The 16,116-nt window shown below is 42.0% G+C and overlaps 1 protein-coding gene across 3 annotated transcripts in view; it reads right to left on the minus strand.

Annotated features, from left to right (window-relative positions):
• dennd4c (DENN/MADD domain containing 4C) overlaps positions 1-16,116 on the minus strand; it is a 41,043-nt gene that overhangs the window by 4,655 nt on the left and 20,272 nt on the right. Inside the window, exons 3-25 of one of the 3 annotated variants that reach the window (XM_059354649.1) lie at positions 13,418-13,670; positions 13,258-13,327; positions 11,213-11,382; positions 10,853-11,094; positions 10,628-10,694; positions 10,463-10,521; positions 9,360-9,504; positions 7,829-7,849; positions 7,417-7,489; positions 6,383-6,607; positions 5,644-5,789; positions 5,383-5,421; positions 4,923-5,053; positions 4,683-4,815; positions 3,894-4,100; positions 3,622-3,750; positions 3,356-3,503; positions 3,117-3,266; positions 2,824-2,943; positions 2,567-2,695; positions 480-1,570; positions 191-383; positions 2-99 (exon numbers count right to left, since the gene is read on the minus strand). In XM_059354649.1, coding sequence (XP_059210632.1) covers positions 2-99; positions 191-383; positions 480-1,570; positions 2,567-2,695; positions 2,824-2,943; positions 3,117-3,266; positions 3,356-3,503; positions 3,622-3,750; positions 3,894-4,100; positions 4,683-4,815; positions 4,923-5,053; positions 5,383-5,421; positions 5,644-5,789; positions 6,383-6,607; positions 7,417-7,489; positions 7,829-7,849; positions 9,360-9,504; positions 10,463-10,521; positions 10,628-10,694; positions 10,853-11,094; positions 11,213-11,382; positions 13,258-13,327; positions 13,418-13,670 — 4,039 coding nt within the window. Of the gene's footprint in view, position 1; positions 100-190; positions 384-479; positions 1,571-2,566; positions 2,696-2,823; positions 2,944-3,116; positions 3,267-3,355; positions 3,504-3,621; positions 3,751-3,893; positions 4,101-4,682; positions 4,816-4,922; positions 5,054-5,382; positions 5,422-5,643; positions 5,790-6,382; positions 6,608-7,416; positions 7,518-7,673; positions 7,850-9,359; positions 9,505-10,462; positions 10,522-10,627; positions 10,695-10,852; positions 11,095-11,212; positions 11,383-13,257; positions 13,328-13,417; positions 13,671-16,116 lie in introns of all 3 variants that reach the window. The other 2 variants (XM_059354647.1, XM_059354648.1) reach the window with 2 other exon arrangements.

Here is a 16,116-nt window from a genome sequence, read left to right on the forward strand (position 1 = left end):
CCTCCAGTGCACAGTTCTGGTAAATGCTCGAGGAGGAAGCGTGATGTGAGGAACCTTGCTCGGAGTCAGGACCCCTGCCTGCTCGTCCTGGAGTTGGATCTACAGACAGAGACAGAAATAGAGTCACACCTAACTCCCACTACCCTTCTGATTCCACTTAGTATACTTGCACGACAGAACGAGTGCCTACGTGTCTGCTGGGTCCCTCGGCCCGTGTCACTGCTGCCACTGCTACTGCCCAGGCTGGTGCAGCTCTGGTTGAGACCGTTGGCCACCAACCCAGGGATGGCTCCTCTCTCTGGACTCTCATCTCCTTCATGTGCAGCCAGCATGTTTTCATCCAGATGGGATGGGAAGCCGCCACCACCCTGAGCGAGTTCATCCTACAGAGTGAAGTTACATTAGATTTAGAAGATTGCTCAATAACTCTACGGAAAACATGTTTAAAATATCAGGAATTATCCTTTAATGACACTCACCTCATCATCTGAGTAGGAATACGCTGAAGCTACTGCCCCCCACACTTTGCTAGCCACATTTGCCGCCTGTTTCATGCTCGACTTCAGCACATCAATTTTAGGTCCAGACAAGAGGGTGTCCATCTTAATGCCTGAAATGGAGTTGATGACGGAGCCCAACGACCCTCCCTGGGAGGACTTGACCAGCGCTGTCAGTGAAGATGATCTAGGACCTGGGCTGCCCGTTGTGCTGCCTGGGGTCTTTGTCTTTGCAGCGAAAGTCTTGGAGCGAGTAACGGTGTTGGGGCTGCGTTTGGGTGTATCTCCTGGGGAGCCAGTTGGAGTTTTGACAGGAGGCACTGGGAGGCTGGACCTGCGCTCCATAGACTGTTTGGGCTGTGGAGAGTCAGTGGAGTCTGCCTGGGCCTGCTGTAGCTCCATGCTGGAGGACTTCACACCCAGGGGGCTTCTCAGACTCATGTACATTTCGATCTCCTCCGCCAGGTTGCGGGACACCACAACTGGCAAGGAGCGTGGCGGCTCCTGGCTGGTGACAGACGCTGACTCTTCGCTCTCGGTCACAAGGAGGGAGAGTGGGTCTGCACCCGCCTCCACGTCCGCCCTCTCCAGGGTCGGCACTCGCAACCCAGAGTCCATCTCGTTGGTTTCAGTGTGCTTCCTCTCACGTTTCTCCATTTTTAACTCAGTGGGCTCTTCCTCTTCTTCATCTTCCTTCCCTTCTTCTGGGTCTTCTGGCCCCTCTTCCTCTGGCAGCTTCACCAGCGTCAAGCCCTGATCATCCTCAGGCTCCTCCTCCAGGTCTTTAAATAGTGCTTTGGACACACTATAAGGGGGTGGACTTTGGCCTGCACAGAGCGCTGCGGCCAGGATACGGGCATCAGCACCCATCTGACTGGCCATGTGGTCCACTCCTTTCTCTAGGAGCATCCCAGCACGGGTTTCAGCGCTGAAGCTACAGCTGCGTTCCGCAAAGGATTTCTGCCGCTGCTGTTGAGACTGGCTGGCTACATCCCCTGATGGCAGCGAGGCGTCATCATCAGGGAGGGAGACGTTATCGTTCTTGCTGTGTCTCCTGAACAGCTTCCCTGTACCTGGAGAATGTGTACAGATGAGCCATCCATTTATGACTGAACTCCAATATAATTTCTTTAGCAAACCTAAAGTGATCGTTTGAATTGGGGTTAACTTAACCACAATCGATGGTCTGCATGTTCCCAGTTTGGAGAACCAGATGCACTCTTCAGGCAGGAAACAGACTGCAGACGGGGCCTGTCATAAAATGTATTTTAACCGCCTGAACAAAGGCCCATCCTAGAACATTGTACCCATATAGTGTACGCTATATAAACAGTTTGTCCATCAATTTTTATTGCTATCCACAGCTGTTTCATTTGGCACTATTTTTACTCAACCGTAGAACTTCCATGTTTTTACGCATAAGCGCACTAATTGTAAGAGACAACAAATACAAGAAAAGAAAAAAAATTGTGATTATGACAGCGTTGATCAATATGGATACAGGAGGATATCTTTATGAACCGGAATATACTGAAGAAGAACTTTGCAGATGTAAACTGAACGGACTGAAAGAGAGAGAGGGGATACTTCTGAGGAAACTAGACCCCAAGATGAAGCCCAAGAAAGAGTCCTGGTGGTGTCTCTATGTAAACTGTAAACCCATGACCACAGACCCAGAGAGCTATGCTGCCATGAGTGGGACTTGGTTCCGTTTGATTTGGACCAAAGCAGCTGATCTGCTGTGCTTATGCGGAGGAACATGGAGAAACATGGAGAGTGCCGATTGAAACGGCTGTGGATAGCAACAAAAAGCTGTGGACATATCTTTAATATAGCATACACATAAATGTGTATAGGGTGGGCCTTTATCTAGGTGTTTAAAATATGTTTTGTGACAGTCCCCATCTGCAGTCTGGAAAACCAGAGACACGCTCCAGACAGTAAACAAACTGGGAACCTGCAGACCATCATCTACTATACAGAATACAGTGACTGTGGGTAAGTACCTCATACAACCTCACTTCAAAACATCCAAACTAAGCCTTAAAAGGCCTTATCTTGCTCCTCACCTGTTTCCCTGCCACCATCAAAGCTCCCCGTGGACAGCCTCACAATACTGGGAACAGAGTGCATCTCACCAGGACTGGAGGGCTCCACTACTGCTACAGCACTATCCACTGAGCCGGCAATGTCACCTCCTGATGATAAGAGTACAGAGTCCACAGCTCAACGTTAATGTACAAGGAGGAAATGGGGTTTCAGCTGCACACATAACCTTTAAATGCACAACTAACGGTGGATGTGGAGTGGAAGTAGCTTTTCTTACCATTATGCTGTGCTTTGGAATTGTTTCGCTCTTCAGTGGCGAGGACAGCTGCATGCGAAGACTCTGCCAGCTCCTGATGTAACTCATCCTTGGAGCCGTAGCCTTGATCAGACTGCCTACCTGTGGATCACAAAATCACACACACTTTGTTGTAACTGCTGTAAAGTTGTGGCCACGTGTGTCAAAGCATCTCCAAATCTGAGCAATGCAAAGAGTCTTAAAAACATACCAGAAAATGTCATTTCTAAACTCAGAGTTTAAAAGCTTCACACATGCAAAGCTCTCAAATTTACCTGTGTTACAGTGGTTGTCTGCTGTGTCTTCCATGCCGTGGCTGTGGACAAATAGGTTGTGCTCCTCACCGTTAACCTCACTTGAGCTGTCAGCGCTTCCATGACTCAAGCGGTCAGTGTCAGTGACCGTTGACCCACTTACTGATGCAGCTAAAGACAGAAAAAAGTGGGTAAAAAAAAAAGAAACACTGAAACTGAAAGTGTCTACAGTCAAATTGTACTGTATATTCCATTCCCACCTGTGGTATTAAGCGTGGGTGCCTTCTTGGAAGATGTTCGGTCTAAGGCTTGCTTGAACTGAGAAACTCCACGAAGCACATTTCGAAGCTTGGTCCACATGAAGAGGCCACTACGGTTCCTGCTCGGCCACGGGCTCTCTAAGACGGCCTGCAGAGGGGACAGACAGAAGGATGAGGACTTTGCTGAATCTCTTAGTGCCTTCAGTCCTTTGAGCTACAATAGAGACATGTGAAATGCAAAGACAATGTGAAAGGCAAAGTGTGACCTTGTTGTAGTATCCATATGTGATGGCGTTGGGATGCACTCCAGCTTTCTTCATCTCAACCAGGACTCGCACAGCCATGACAGGAAGACCCCACACACCACAGAGCTGCATCACCACTCTGTAACACACCTGAAGGCCAAAGAGATAAAATCATTAAAAAGGTTCAAATAACAAGAAAATTATCACAGCATAAGAAAAATAAGTCTTGAGCTGTAGAAACATGAAAAACTGTCGTAAAAGCATTTAAATACATCGGTAAAATGTCAGTGTACCTCATCCAGCACCTCCACCTCATTGGTCCTCATCTTCAGGAGGACGTTGTACGCCTGTTGCATGGCACGGCTTTTAGATTTGGAAAGTCTCACGGCTGCTGGCAGGCAGATGAACCACAGGCTATAGCAGTGACTGAACAGACAACGAGCCCACAGCGGAGGGTTGGAGTAGAAACGCTTTGCCATCTTGTATGCTAGCTTAATCTCCTGTTGGGTGAGGAGACTTTGTGAGTTGTTGAGTACAGAGGATATAATAAGAGTAAATTGATTTTTGACACAGGTTAGGCACTAATAAATTTGCACTAAAAATTGCACCCCGGTCTCTGTTCTCCGGTTATATTTGCACATATTCAAATAAGGTAAAATGCATACATCTGGTGCAAAACCGGGCCCTTTTTACGCAAATGAGCCTTAGTGCAAAAGAAATTCCAATTTACAAACACCACTGCTAATAGCCACACCCAGTTAGAGTGAAATTATAAGCATCTTTAGAGAGTTGTTGGTAAATAAAGTATATTTATAAGGACAAATAAGGTCGACTTAAACTCTTCTCAGCTCCCCTACATGTATTTTTTTGAAAATACATGAGAAATGAATAAGCTTAATAAACATAGATTTCTGGCTCTCTCACGATGACCACAGCTGATGCCCTCACATATGCTCACTGTGTGAAAGTGGACTGTATGTGTGCGTCTTTTGGATGTGTAGATGAACACAGAATATTAAGCACATTAAGAATATTAGTTCCGGACCGATCTGCAAAGTGTGTCTGTGTAAGTCTGTACATACCTGTTTTGTCCTCTTAGCCAGTAGTGCAGGGCTGCTAGACAGACTGGCCCCTAATGCTCTGCTGCTGAGTGCTGGACGTAACTCCAGAGGACGGTCAAACAGCTCCATATGCAGCCTGGGGAAACTTTTATAGCTGGAGGATGACAAAGAGGATAATTGAAATGTTAATTTTCTCACACTAACCCTGTTTTGTTATCAATGTTTTACTAATAAAAGTTTTAATATAGTTAGAAGACTTACGTGTATCTGTGCACAGGTTCAGTTCCAGCATCAACCGGAGGTTCAGGGGGCATGACAAAAACAGTGTGTTCGCTCTTCTGTGACTCGTCCAGCTCCAACAATCTGGTGTCCTCAGATGATTCTCCTTCAACCTACAGTGAGAATTGCATCCCAAGGCTTAGCAATACTGAAACTATGAGTTCAGTTCTAAAATAAGCACACTCTGCAGGTCATTTCCTGTCTGGTGCAACTACAAGCACACTAGATGCTATTATGTTTTCCTAATTAGGCAGTAAAATAAGGTGATTTGATTGTGCTTAGGAATCAAGGAGAGAAGAAAAGCAGGAAATGTTCACGCCCAGTGGTGACAATGTTAATCAAAAGGAGAAAAACATGAATATATTTACCTGTTAATGTTAGTCACAAACATTAAAAAAACAAGACGCAAAGAAATCTGATTAAAGTGGAAGCCCAGTATTACCTTAGTGCCCTTGTCGGTGATTTTATCAGAGGGAAAAAGCTGCAAGTAGAGGAAAGAAAGCAAAGGGACCAGGATGAATCAGAGGAAATTTTGGCTTCCTTTCTCTCCGAGTGGACGAATGTTATTTTGCCAATAACACATAAAACAAAGGCCCGCTCATGGAAGGAAACCTCCAGTGGAAGAGGAAACAACAAAACACCATAAAACCAGTGTGTGACGTGTACATATCTGAGACCGGCCTGAGGCTGGATTGGTAATCACCTTCTCGACACAGTCGTCAAAAAAGGCCAGGCCAGTGTCCTTGTCACTGACAAAGGTGCACTCCTCAATGAAGCGGATGAATATCTGGGTCTTGGTGAGCTGGGAGTAGAACTTCTGGTGGGCTCGATCTCTGCTTTTGAGAAACCCTGCAGGAAGGCAGTGAGTGGTTAGTTTAACTGAAATCCACATTATAAAATTCACATTTTCTGTCCTTTTTATATTCACTTTAGGGAGAAATAGATCAGAAAATATCAGATTTCAATTAATTTCTAGCTGTTAAGACAAAAGTGTGAAGATATGCCGTGTTTCAAGCCATTCCATTCACTCTATCTGTATCTATAATTGATCTCTATCAGTAAAGCTAAATGCAAGTGAAACCTGATTTCCGAGCAACAGGCATTAGTGAAGTCTTATTATAGCCAATGAGAAGACTGATTGATTTGTAAAAACTCTTAGGTTGAGTGATAGTTGAGATGCTCCTTGAAATAGAAATGCCAATAACATTCAACATTAAGTGAAGCTTTCTAATTTAAGGGTGTAAATTATGCATAGGTACAAAGTCAGGAAGCTATTAGCATGGCCAGGTATCACAGTATATGGCCACACATAAATCAAACCATAACTTTCATGTCCATATCTGTGGTTTTACGCATCATCCACATGGCTTTTATTGCCATGACGCAACTTAATCTTCCCCTGTTCACACATTTCAAGAGTGAGCTGTCAGTCATTTGTTTACCTTGCAGGTCGTAGAGGGAGTCTGCAGCCGTGGCCTTTTCGGAAGGTGCCTGGGTGATGGGTTTGAGGTAGGAGCGGTAGCCCTTCAGGATGGAGGCCATGAAGCGAAGGAAGGCCTCCTGGATTTCCATCTCCAGGGCTGTCTTCTTTTTGTGCCAGGTGAAGTCTGCCTCGATGGGGGTCATGTCCACTGCTGAGTTCTCCTGTGCTGTTTGACGTACTGAAACTAAAACACACAACCAATTAGCAACAAGGTGAACAGTTTAAACAAAAACAAAAAAAAAATAAAAAAAGGGGGTTTTGGGGAGGCACTTAGAATTGCAGTACAAAAGAAGTTATCCATAACATTAATATAACATTACATTCACTGGGTAATGTAGTTTTATGCAGAACGTTAGCTTAGCTGGATAGCTAGCTGAAAAGGCTGCTGCTCAGTATGTTAAGCTAACAGTGTTTTCAGTTCAGATAGCTAGGTGCACAGTCCTCTTGAATCTTTCACTGATGTTACACTCATTTTACATTAATAAAATTAATAATTTTAGCAACTGACAGTAACAGGACAAATGCAAATCTATATATAACCTCTTAAATAATAAAAATAGGCTCCTACAAATGTGCTTTTCTCTTTCAAACTAGCAGAAATGATCGTTCGTTTACCTGATGCTCTTATTTTTTTTCTTTTAATGCTGCAATTTTTTGCATTTTAATATGTTTTATGCTTAATATGTTGTATGTATGTTAATATGTATGTTAAATTGCCTTTGTAAAGCACTTTGTAAACTACAGATGACTATCTAACACTATAGTCAGATAATATTAATTATCTGACTATAAATATAATATTTTGTTATATTTTTGACTTTAAGTACATTTTGTTAGTTTTGAGGCTCCATATAAAACTACAAGGGGTGGATACATCAAAGACGTGTCAAAGATGGTGAAATCTAATGCAATAGCAAAAATATTCTTTGGTTATGTTAGTGATAGTTTGTGAAGTGATTTCTGCTCCATGAGGAGGTGAGATGCAGTTTATACCTGTGGCCAGCTGGTGGTGCAAGTTGCTCAGTGAGTTCATGAGACTCTTGCAAGGCTTCTTTGGGAGGTTCTTCCAGTTGCTGTGTCTCTTCTCATCAGACCTGCAGCACACAACACCACAAAGGCCGTTAGCAGGAACAGGAGAGCTGCACCAAATAATCTGCTGCTGGTTTAACATCATGTTGAGCAAATCAATATTATAAAAGCCATGATTATAAAGTACAAAGCAGGCATAGGTTTATCAAAGCACAGCATACAGGTAGATAGTGTTGGTGTCCAGATCTACACAGACAACATCTGGTGGGGGGTCGTAAAGGTCGAAGTAGCGGGAGTCCACGCCCACGATGAATGGACAAGGAGCGTTGAGGACGCCTGCTAGAGAGAGAGGACACAGCGGGATGTAGGGACACTGCCACTGGAAGGGGAAGATCATCTGAGGAGAGACAGAGGCGTGATTACATTTACATTTAGTCATTTAGCAGACGCTTTTATCCAAAGTGACTTACAGGAAGAATAAAAGCAAACAATGAAGGTATAGTGCAATAAGAGCTATTAGTGCATCAATAAGTGCTAGTGACAATTCTTTGAGGAGAAGAATTATCGTGTGGTGCTAGGAGAGAAGATGCTCTCTGAAGAGCTGGGTCTTCAGGAGGTTTTTTAAAGGTAGAGAGGGACGCCCCTGCTCGGGTTGGAACTGGTAGTGTGTTCCACCAGCGGGGAACAAGAAATGCAAAGTGCAAACACACTGACAATCATTTTCTAATCACACCCTCTACAGGTAGACACATTTGTCAGTTTATTAAAACCTTTCAATGTGTTCCTGAAATGCTCAAAGAATTTCATTTGGGTAAAAGATTTGAGGGCAATAAATAACCATTAACCCCCGTATCATCTATTATGCATCCATGTTGTTAACTGAGAGGGAATCATGATGAAATGTCTTTCTGACGAAATGTATGAAGAAATGTAAGAAATGCAGATTACATTATGCATGTAGAACTAATCAAGATTGTTGAAAATCTAAAGCACGCTTGTTAAAAACCTGTTCCTCTTCTTGCCAGTTGCTCTACTGTGTTTGTCCTTCACGGCATTCTACCAGAATCTTTGTTTCCCTAGTTTGTAATGAAAGTCTTGCACAGCTCTGCATGAAAAGTGTACATATATATCTTTTTCTCATTAAATATGCCTATCAGACTATGTGGTGTGCTGTATTTTATTATTTTAATGTGAGTAATGAAGTTAGGTATAGCCGTATATGACCTCCAGTCTTATTATGAAACTGGTTGCGTTTCTGGTCATGCTTAATGCCTTCATGTTTGTAGATTTTCCTCCCTACAGGGCTCCTTAATCCCAACAACAAAGATGAAATGATGATTATTCAGGGACATTAAAGTTGTGTTTTCTTGAGTACTCCATAAGTAGAGAAGCTCTTAAAGCTAGCAGTTGGCCACTATTTTCAAGACATATAGAAAATGTAATTATTTAATTCTCAGGGCAACACATCTGCACATACATTTCTAAAGCGGCCAGTGCAGAAAAGATCTAGCTGTTAAAAGGCAAAGAATGGGCAATAATAATTGCTTTAATGTATAGTATTTAATCGAATGGCTTTTATAAAACACGGTTGCAGCTGGAATAATTTTGTTTTCAGACACAATCCTCTGTTAATTGTGGTTTCAATTTCATTGTGATATGTTTGGAAGAGATTGATTAATAAAGTTCTGAGAAGATATACACTTTATCTCTCAAGAATAAATCATATTGTCGTAATGGAAAGAGGTAAAAAAATATATTTTATTCCAACTTTATGAGCAACCTTTTATTTCAATGTCCTTTTATTTCAATCTCATTTCTCTGGAGGGGAAATTTAACATTAAAAAGATGATGTTGCAATACTGAATATTTTATTTGAATACGCATGGCTTCCATGGTGGTATACTCACAGCCACAACAGCCTCGGCCACTCCGGTGAGAACAGCGGGCCGGAGTGAGTGCAGGAGGATCTTGCTCTCCAGCAGGATAAAGTGCAGCAGTGTGGCGCAGTTCTCGGCGCCCAGATTCATCAGCAGAGTGCCGTAGTCCGCCCCGCTGACAGGGAGGGAGAGCACACACGAGATGAGTGGGTTAATGAGTTCGGGCAGAAAACAAAACGGAAAGCAAAAGAGAGGAGACTTCAGGGATGGAGGGAGTGTAGAAAAAAAGGGTTTATAACTAGAGACAGAGGTGAGCTATGTAAGAGAAAAAGGTAATTTAAAACTTCTCTAAACAATGGTAGATAATGGAGATCCCAAAAGGAGAGTAATAAAGAGTATTTTTGAATATCAACATAGAGATCTCTGAAATGCTGCAAGTCATACTCGCTTCGTCAGGCTTATAATAGAAAACCTCAGTTGACACTCTGTGGCACTGATTCAATTTGACAGTCATTTCTCAAGATGTCCAGTAGATTCTAATGTTGTTAAGACAATATGGCCATTCAACTTCATTTGGTCAGTGTCGCCAAGGACATACTTCATCCAATATTTCAAATTGCTAATGCAATTTTCCTGTGTTTACATATGCTGTCATGGTGTTTCAGACTCTTTCAGAGCCTAATATATGTCCTTTAAGAAAGCTTTGGAACTGAAACGCAAATACATTTGTTTTCATGTAGTGTTTGTGAGATTTTGTCCAAGCCTCGTAAATCAAGGCAGAAACAGCAGTGAGTCACATTAAGTGAGTTTTCAAGGAAACAGGAGGCAGCATGCAGAGGCACAAATAAGCCACAGACTCACTGCTTGAATTGCTTTATAGTAATTAATAATAAGGCAAAATTATGCAAGGTAGAAGTGGTGTCAAGTGTCAATTAATTTAATTTTTTCTTTCCTGGAACAAAACACAGGACAGAATATAAACTCAAGGACAGCTAGATTGAGCTTTACACAGGATCAAATAGTCAAAGTATAAAGAGAAACTGCCACGATGATTAAAATAGGGTTTTAACAAAGTAGCTGAACACATTATTCATTATGAAACATTCCATTAAGCATTGCAAAGCCAGCTGTACCTGAGGGGTAAGGGTGTGCACACAGGCTGGGAGAGGATCAAGGTGTCGTGTGCAGAGAGCTGAAAGGAAACATATTATAATGTTCATATAGTGGACTATAAAAACAGTAATTCACGTGTTAAAGTATATTTCGAATGATAATATAAAGAGAAAGTAAAACCTCACCTGGACTAATATTCGCGGCCTTTGGGGGGAAGGAAATGACACATTGTGCATGAAGTGTGAGATGTGCCTGTTGAGAGAAATGCAATGTAAATGTAATCACGCTCTTTCAAATCAACACATGAAGCAACTCCGTACACATATAAGCTCTGAGATGTGCATGGTGCTTAGCATTAATGTCCCCAACAAAAGATATATCAAAGTCAATAGTTGCAAGCACAATCATACTTTTCAATAGGCAGTGGGTGTGGGCCTGAGACGGACAGCTTGTAGAGGAACATCAGGAACTTGCGGAAGGACTCAAAGAAGGGCCAGCGGGACAGCAGGCAGATGCATTTATTGGTGTTTACAGGCCGGTTGGGGATCATCTTCTTCTCCACTGTAGTGAGCAAGCCAAGCTGGATCTTCTGCTTCTCGCTCAACTGATCTATTGGATGCGGCTCGTAGAACTGGATGGCTGAGCCGTACACCTGAAACCAGAGATGGGCAAACTCCTTTAAATCAAACTCCTTTAAATCATTTTTGTTGCTTTTTGAGTTTAGCAAATTTGATCTTCTATCTTTCTTTATTTAAAATCTCACATCTCACCTTTTCACCAGAAGAGATGGTTAAGACGAATGTGGAGAAGACAGGCAGAGGGTCACGTGTGTTTGGTGCCCAACACTCAATCTTGGCACCCATGGGCAAACAAAACAGAGGGACAGATTCTGACAGAGGAAAAGACTCATAGTCCTCTTCTGGGTAACGAAAGATAAGACCTGGAGAACAAAGGAAAAACACAAATCATAGTTATATATCCAGCTGTTGTTGTGATGTAGTATAGTTGAAGAAGTTTATTGATTTATATAAACTTCCAGACATGCTGCGATTCTGGCTTTATTTCACTGCAAGGGTTAAACACAAGAGGCTCTAAGAAAGTGAAGATCAGTGCTCACTGTTTTCATTTGAATAAAAGGTATTTGTAAGTATATTTTCTCTAGTTCCATTTTTCAGTAAATAACTGCTCTGCCTCACAGCATAACTAGTCGTTTGTAGAGTCGTTCCACATTCTTATGTGAACATCTGCATATACAAACAAGCCTGCAGGCACACAAATAATGGGCGTGGCAGGAAGTGCTGTTGTCTGAGATGAATAAACAGCCGCCTCACAGGAAAAAGGCCGGACAAAAAGATAAAGCCAGCATGTGTGTATGCATGAGCGTGTGTGTACACACATTTATATGAACACTGATTATTCGCGTGTAGTGAATTGTTCCAAAGGCCAAGCTGCATTCGGTCAGTGAAAATGTCAGACAACAGCGCAGAAATGCCAGCTGTTATAAACATTAACAATCTGCTGTGAGATCAGATATACACTGACGGTGACGCTCGCTTCAGCTTTGAGACAAAAACAGAACAGAGGCTGACTGTGACAGAACACAAAGCTGATGCTGCTGCACTGTGATCCTAGTAATTTATATCATTTAACATTAGCCAAATTATTATTATTGCAAAACTTTTTAGCACCAATTGTTATAATGTAGGAAAGCCTGTTTACCCCAGGAAAAACATAGATAAATTAAAAACTCAAGTCCTAATCAGATGCTGAATAATATCTCGGTTTGCGGATTTTATGGGCTGAAATTGGCCTACCACAGATATGTAGCGGTATCAGAGTAAATATCCAATATGTGCTAATATGATATGATTACAGTATGATTTTTTATAGAACTTTATGTTGAAAAACATGATCTGGTATTTTAGAAAGGTGTCATTATATAGTTCATCCAGCAGAGTGCGCTTTGACTTACACTCCCTCAGTAAGCTTCGCAGAATGAGAGACAAAAAGCTCTCAGTGATGTCAACACTACAACCACGATTCCAAAAAAGTTAGAAAAATAAATAAAACAGAAAGTAAAGAATTTGCTTATCCTTTGCGACAACATACTTTATATTAAAAATGATAGACATTTGTGATTATAACATGTAAATATAAACTGTGCATTCATAATTTGATGCATTCTGGTTTTATTTATGTTTTACACAGTGTCACAACTTTTTCGGAACCAGGGTTGTATAATCATTAAACACCGGAAAAAAAACCTTAAGTTGCTGTAGCAAAATACAGCTGCATTAAGAGCATAAAACATGAAGAGGGGTGAAACGGTAATATTACATGTGTGTATAATATATCAGCTGGTATATCAGTACTGGCATTGGCCCCAAAATTTAAAATACAGTATCAGGCAAACTCTAGACAAAATGATAAGGTATTCAGTCAAAATCTTGAATGACTACATCCTTACTAAAGACGCACCTCTTAATGTTGACTTACTTTATCATAATTCTGATTTAAAAAGTCACAAATGTACCTTATTAACAGCAATTTCCTATTTTATTTCCCCAATGCTTTTTATTTTTCTCATTATTGTGGCCTCTTGGCTCCAGACACAATATATAATGCACTTGGAATCATATACATTTCTGCTTTAACTACTCAGTGCATCCTTTTTAGAAAACAGTGAACTTAAGAACTCTTAAACTAGAACTAATAATAAGTCTGGTGTCTGATGTGCCATAACAATAAGGTAAAGGTCACTGCAGACTTCTGATGACAAGGACTTTCTGGTAAACCATCAGAGACTTCTACTCACCAGCTTTGTAGCTGATGGAGTTGGACGCAGATACTGATTTCTTGTAACACAGGAACACATTGGAGCCCCACTGGAAGGTTAAAAACATCAATGTTATGAATGTGCTCTCTACTAACTGATGATGCTCAAGTGTTGGCTCAGGAGTAACACTAAGACTCACCATGCCACAGTTGAGGTTCTTGTCCACCTTGCAGAAAGTATGTGGTGGCGTCTCGCCTTTGCTCGTGACAATGACACAGATGTCCGTCACTGCTAGGGAGTTCTGAGGCTGGACGGGTGGTGCACGGCGTAAGGTGATGAAGATGCGCTGCGAGGTGGCGGAGCTGTTGTTGACGTTTGCGCAGCGGCCGTATGGCGTGGCCTGGATGACCTCGCAGCCCTGGATCAGACGCTCCTTACCCTCATACAGCACACTGATAAACACAGCAAACAGGAACATCACATATTTGCCTCAATCAAGAAGCAGATATGAGATTATTTACAAAAAGGGACAGCAGAACTAAATCTGTACAGGTGTCTTTAGGTGAGTGCAAAGTGATTAAAACGGTGTGAAAAATAAGACAGAAGACGTGAGAACATTGCAAAGAGTTGGCATTACAATGACTCATGCCCACATGTACTACAAATCCGTCATAGACAATTAATTGGCTCAGAGAGAGTGCTGTCCTGGAATCAGTGTTGCTGTCAGACATGGCTTTCATTTCTTAAACATGTTGTGCTGCCAAAACACACATTCTAATGACGCAACAGTTTACATTGCAAAACACAAAAGACATTCAAGTTTGACAACAGATGACGTACAGAAGAAAGACGACATGTAGGAATTCCTGTGTGGTGCAATAGAAAAAAACAACAACAACACAACAGATAGTGGATTTTGTTTTCTGCTGGTTGGTTTTCCCAAATGGGAAAGTTGTGTACTGAGTTAAACAGTCTGAAGCAAAGGGATAAGAAGAGAAAGAATCCTCCAAAGCAGAATTACATGTTTTCTTTCCATGTATTCAAATTTTTCATTCAGCATAATGACTACAACAACTCCTGAGGGACATTTTTGCCCTTTAGCTGCTAAATGCTCCATGATGTTCACAAGGTGGTCGTGTGTAGTTTGTTGCTCGACAGGTAGAGTATGGTGGGTTCATTGGGAGCTTTTTGGTGAAAGCTGTCTCATTTGGATCTTAAATACACACCTGTAAAAATTTCCTGCATTTGGCATGATTGACTCTATCGCGATGATAAATCTGCCCACAGACAGACAAACTGACGTATAAACACCTGACAAAGTACTCAAAACCACTTCTGTGAGTTCCTGCTGCAGTAGTTGTCCCCAGGACCGCATTTTGCCATGATGACACACACATGCAGACTTACAAGGTGAGAACAATAGCAGCCACACACTGTTGCAGCTGTTCTCTCCAGCTCTCACAGACTTTCCATTCCTTGTACCTGGTTTATGAGGAAGGAAACTTAAATTTCTCAAAATCTACTTCAATTTACAATGCCAGTGTAAAATCTGACAAAAAAGTGTGCACAATCCACATTGAGACTGATACAGGCAGGAGTGGATTCTCAGGAGACGGTAAGCAAGAGGCTGCAGTTTGGCTCTGTGATGAGGATAATCTCTGGTTCTCCTCTTTTACAGAGAGGATCAGTGTGTGGTCAGCACCACTGACTTTCTTCCTAAAAGCTCTGGTTTCCCTTTGAAGCCTCAGTGAGAAGCCAGTCTTCAATGGGTGATATGATTCAGACATATTTACAGCCTGACTCATTTAAATCCCAGACAGGAAAAGGACACTTTCATATCAAGATACTCATATCCAACAAACAGTCAACGTATGGATTACTGCCAAAATGTTTTGTGCATTACCAGTCTCTGCTTACTTATCACCCCTGCTGTGGACTATCCCACTGCTAAAGTTGCAGTCAGGAAAGCAATCAGTGTCCCACTGTGTTGGCTTTTTTTGCATGACTGCAGGGCTTCTATGGCAGCATGCTCCATGTCCTCCCTTTCCATCTGGACAAAACCATGTGGGAGGCCAAAAGCAGTGATTGCTGCCCACTTTAAACTAAGACAGACCCCAAAACACATTTTCTAATCTTGTGCAGGCTACGGGGCAACCATCGCAGAAATAATAGTGCTGAAACACTCCATTTATTCTGAAAAGAATGCAGGACAAACCTAAAGAGGCCAGGAGGACAGTTGCCAGCAAATTCTCATTTAGGCAACAAAAACAGAGTCCTAATGGGCACAGTGAGTCGTGACGCCGTGGAGCCTCCGGGCTGGGAATGCTGGCTTCACTGACAGCAGAGGTGACAGAAGGAGGAATGAATGATTTACAGGTTGCTAGTTTTTTAGTTATTTTTCGAGGGATGAAGACTAGCAGGTGGAGCAGAAATGACCTGATGGGAAGGGATTACACCGGTGTTGCAACATGGCCAAAAATATTTTCTGACCTTCTGTGTTGTAGCTCAAGCAAACAGACCCACCAGGGAGAGAACCATGCTATAAGGAATTAACTTATGGTATTTTTTTTAAAGCACACAAGCATCCAATCATAATTAATAAGACCACATAGTCATAAATTTACATTGAGTCTCTTAATAATATATAAATAAAGCAACACAGAAAAGAAGCGTGTGAAATTCAGTCTAATTAAACTGCATGACTGATTTTAGTGCTTCAGTCAAAGAAAAAAGCAAACTGTAAAGCAGCTTGACAACCACTGTGAACCCGTGAATGTATTCTATTTTATCCACCCCATATATCCGTTAGCATGCTAAGCAGGGTTGCACAACCTGTTAAAGGAAACATGACTTGACATACGATCTTCTGTTCATGCTCAGTGCACTGACGGCTGCAGG

This window comes from Centropristis striata, chromosome 17 (genome assembly GCF_030273125.1).
Source record: "Centropristis striata isolate RG_2023a ecotype Rhode Island chromosome 17, C.striata_1.0, whole genome shotgun sequence".
NCBI lineage: Eukaryota > Metazoa > Chordata > Actinopteri > Perciformes > Serranidae > Centropristis > Centropristis striata.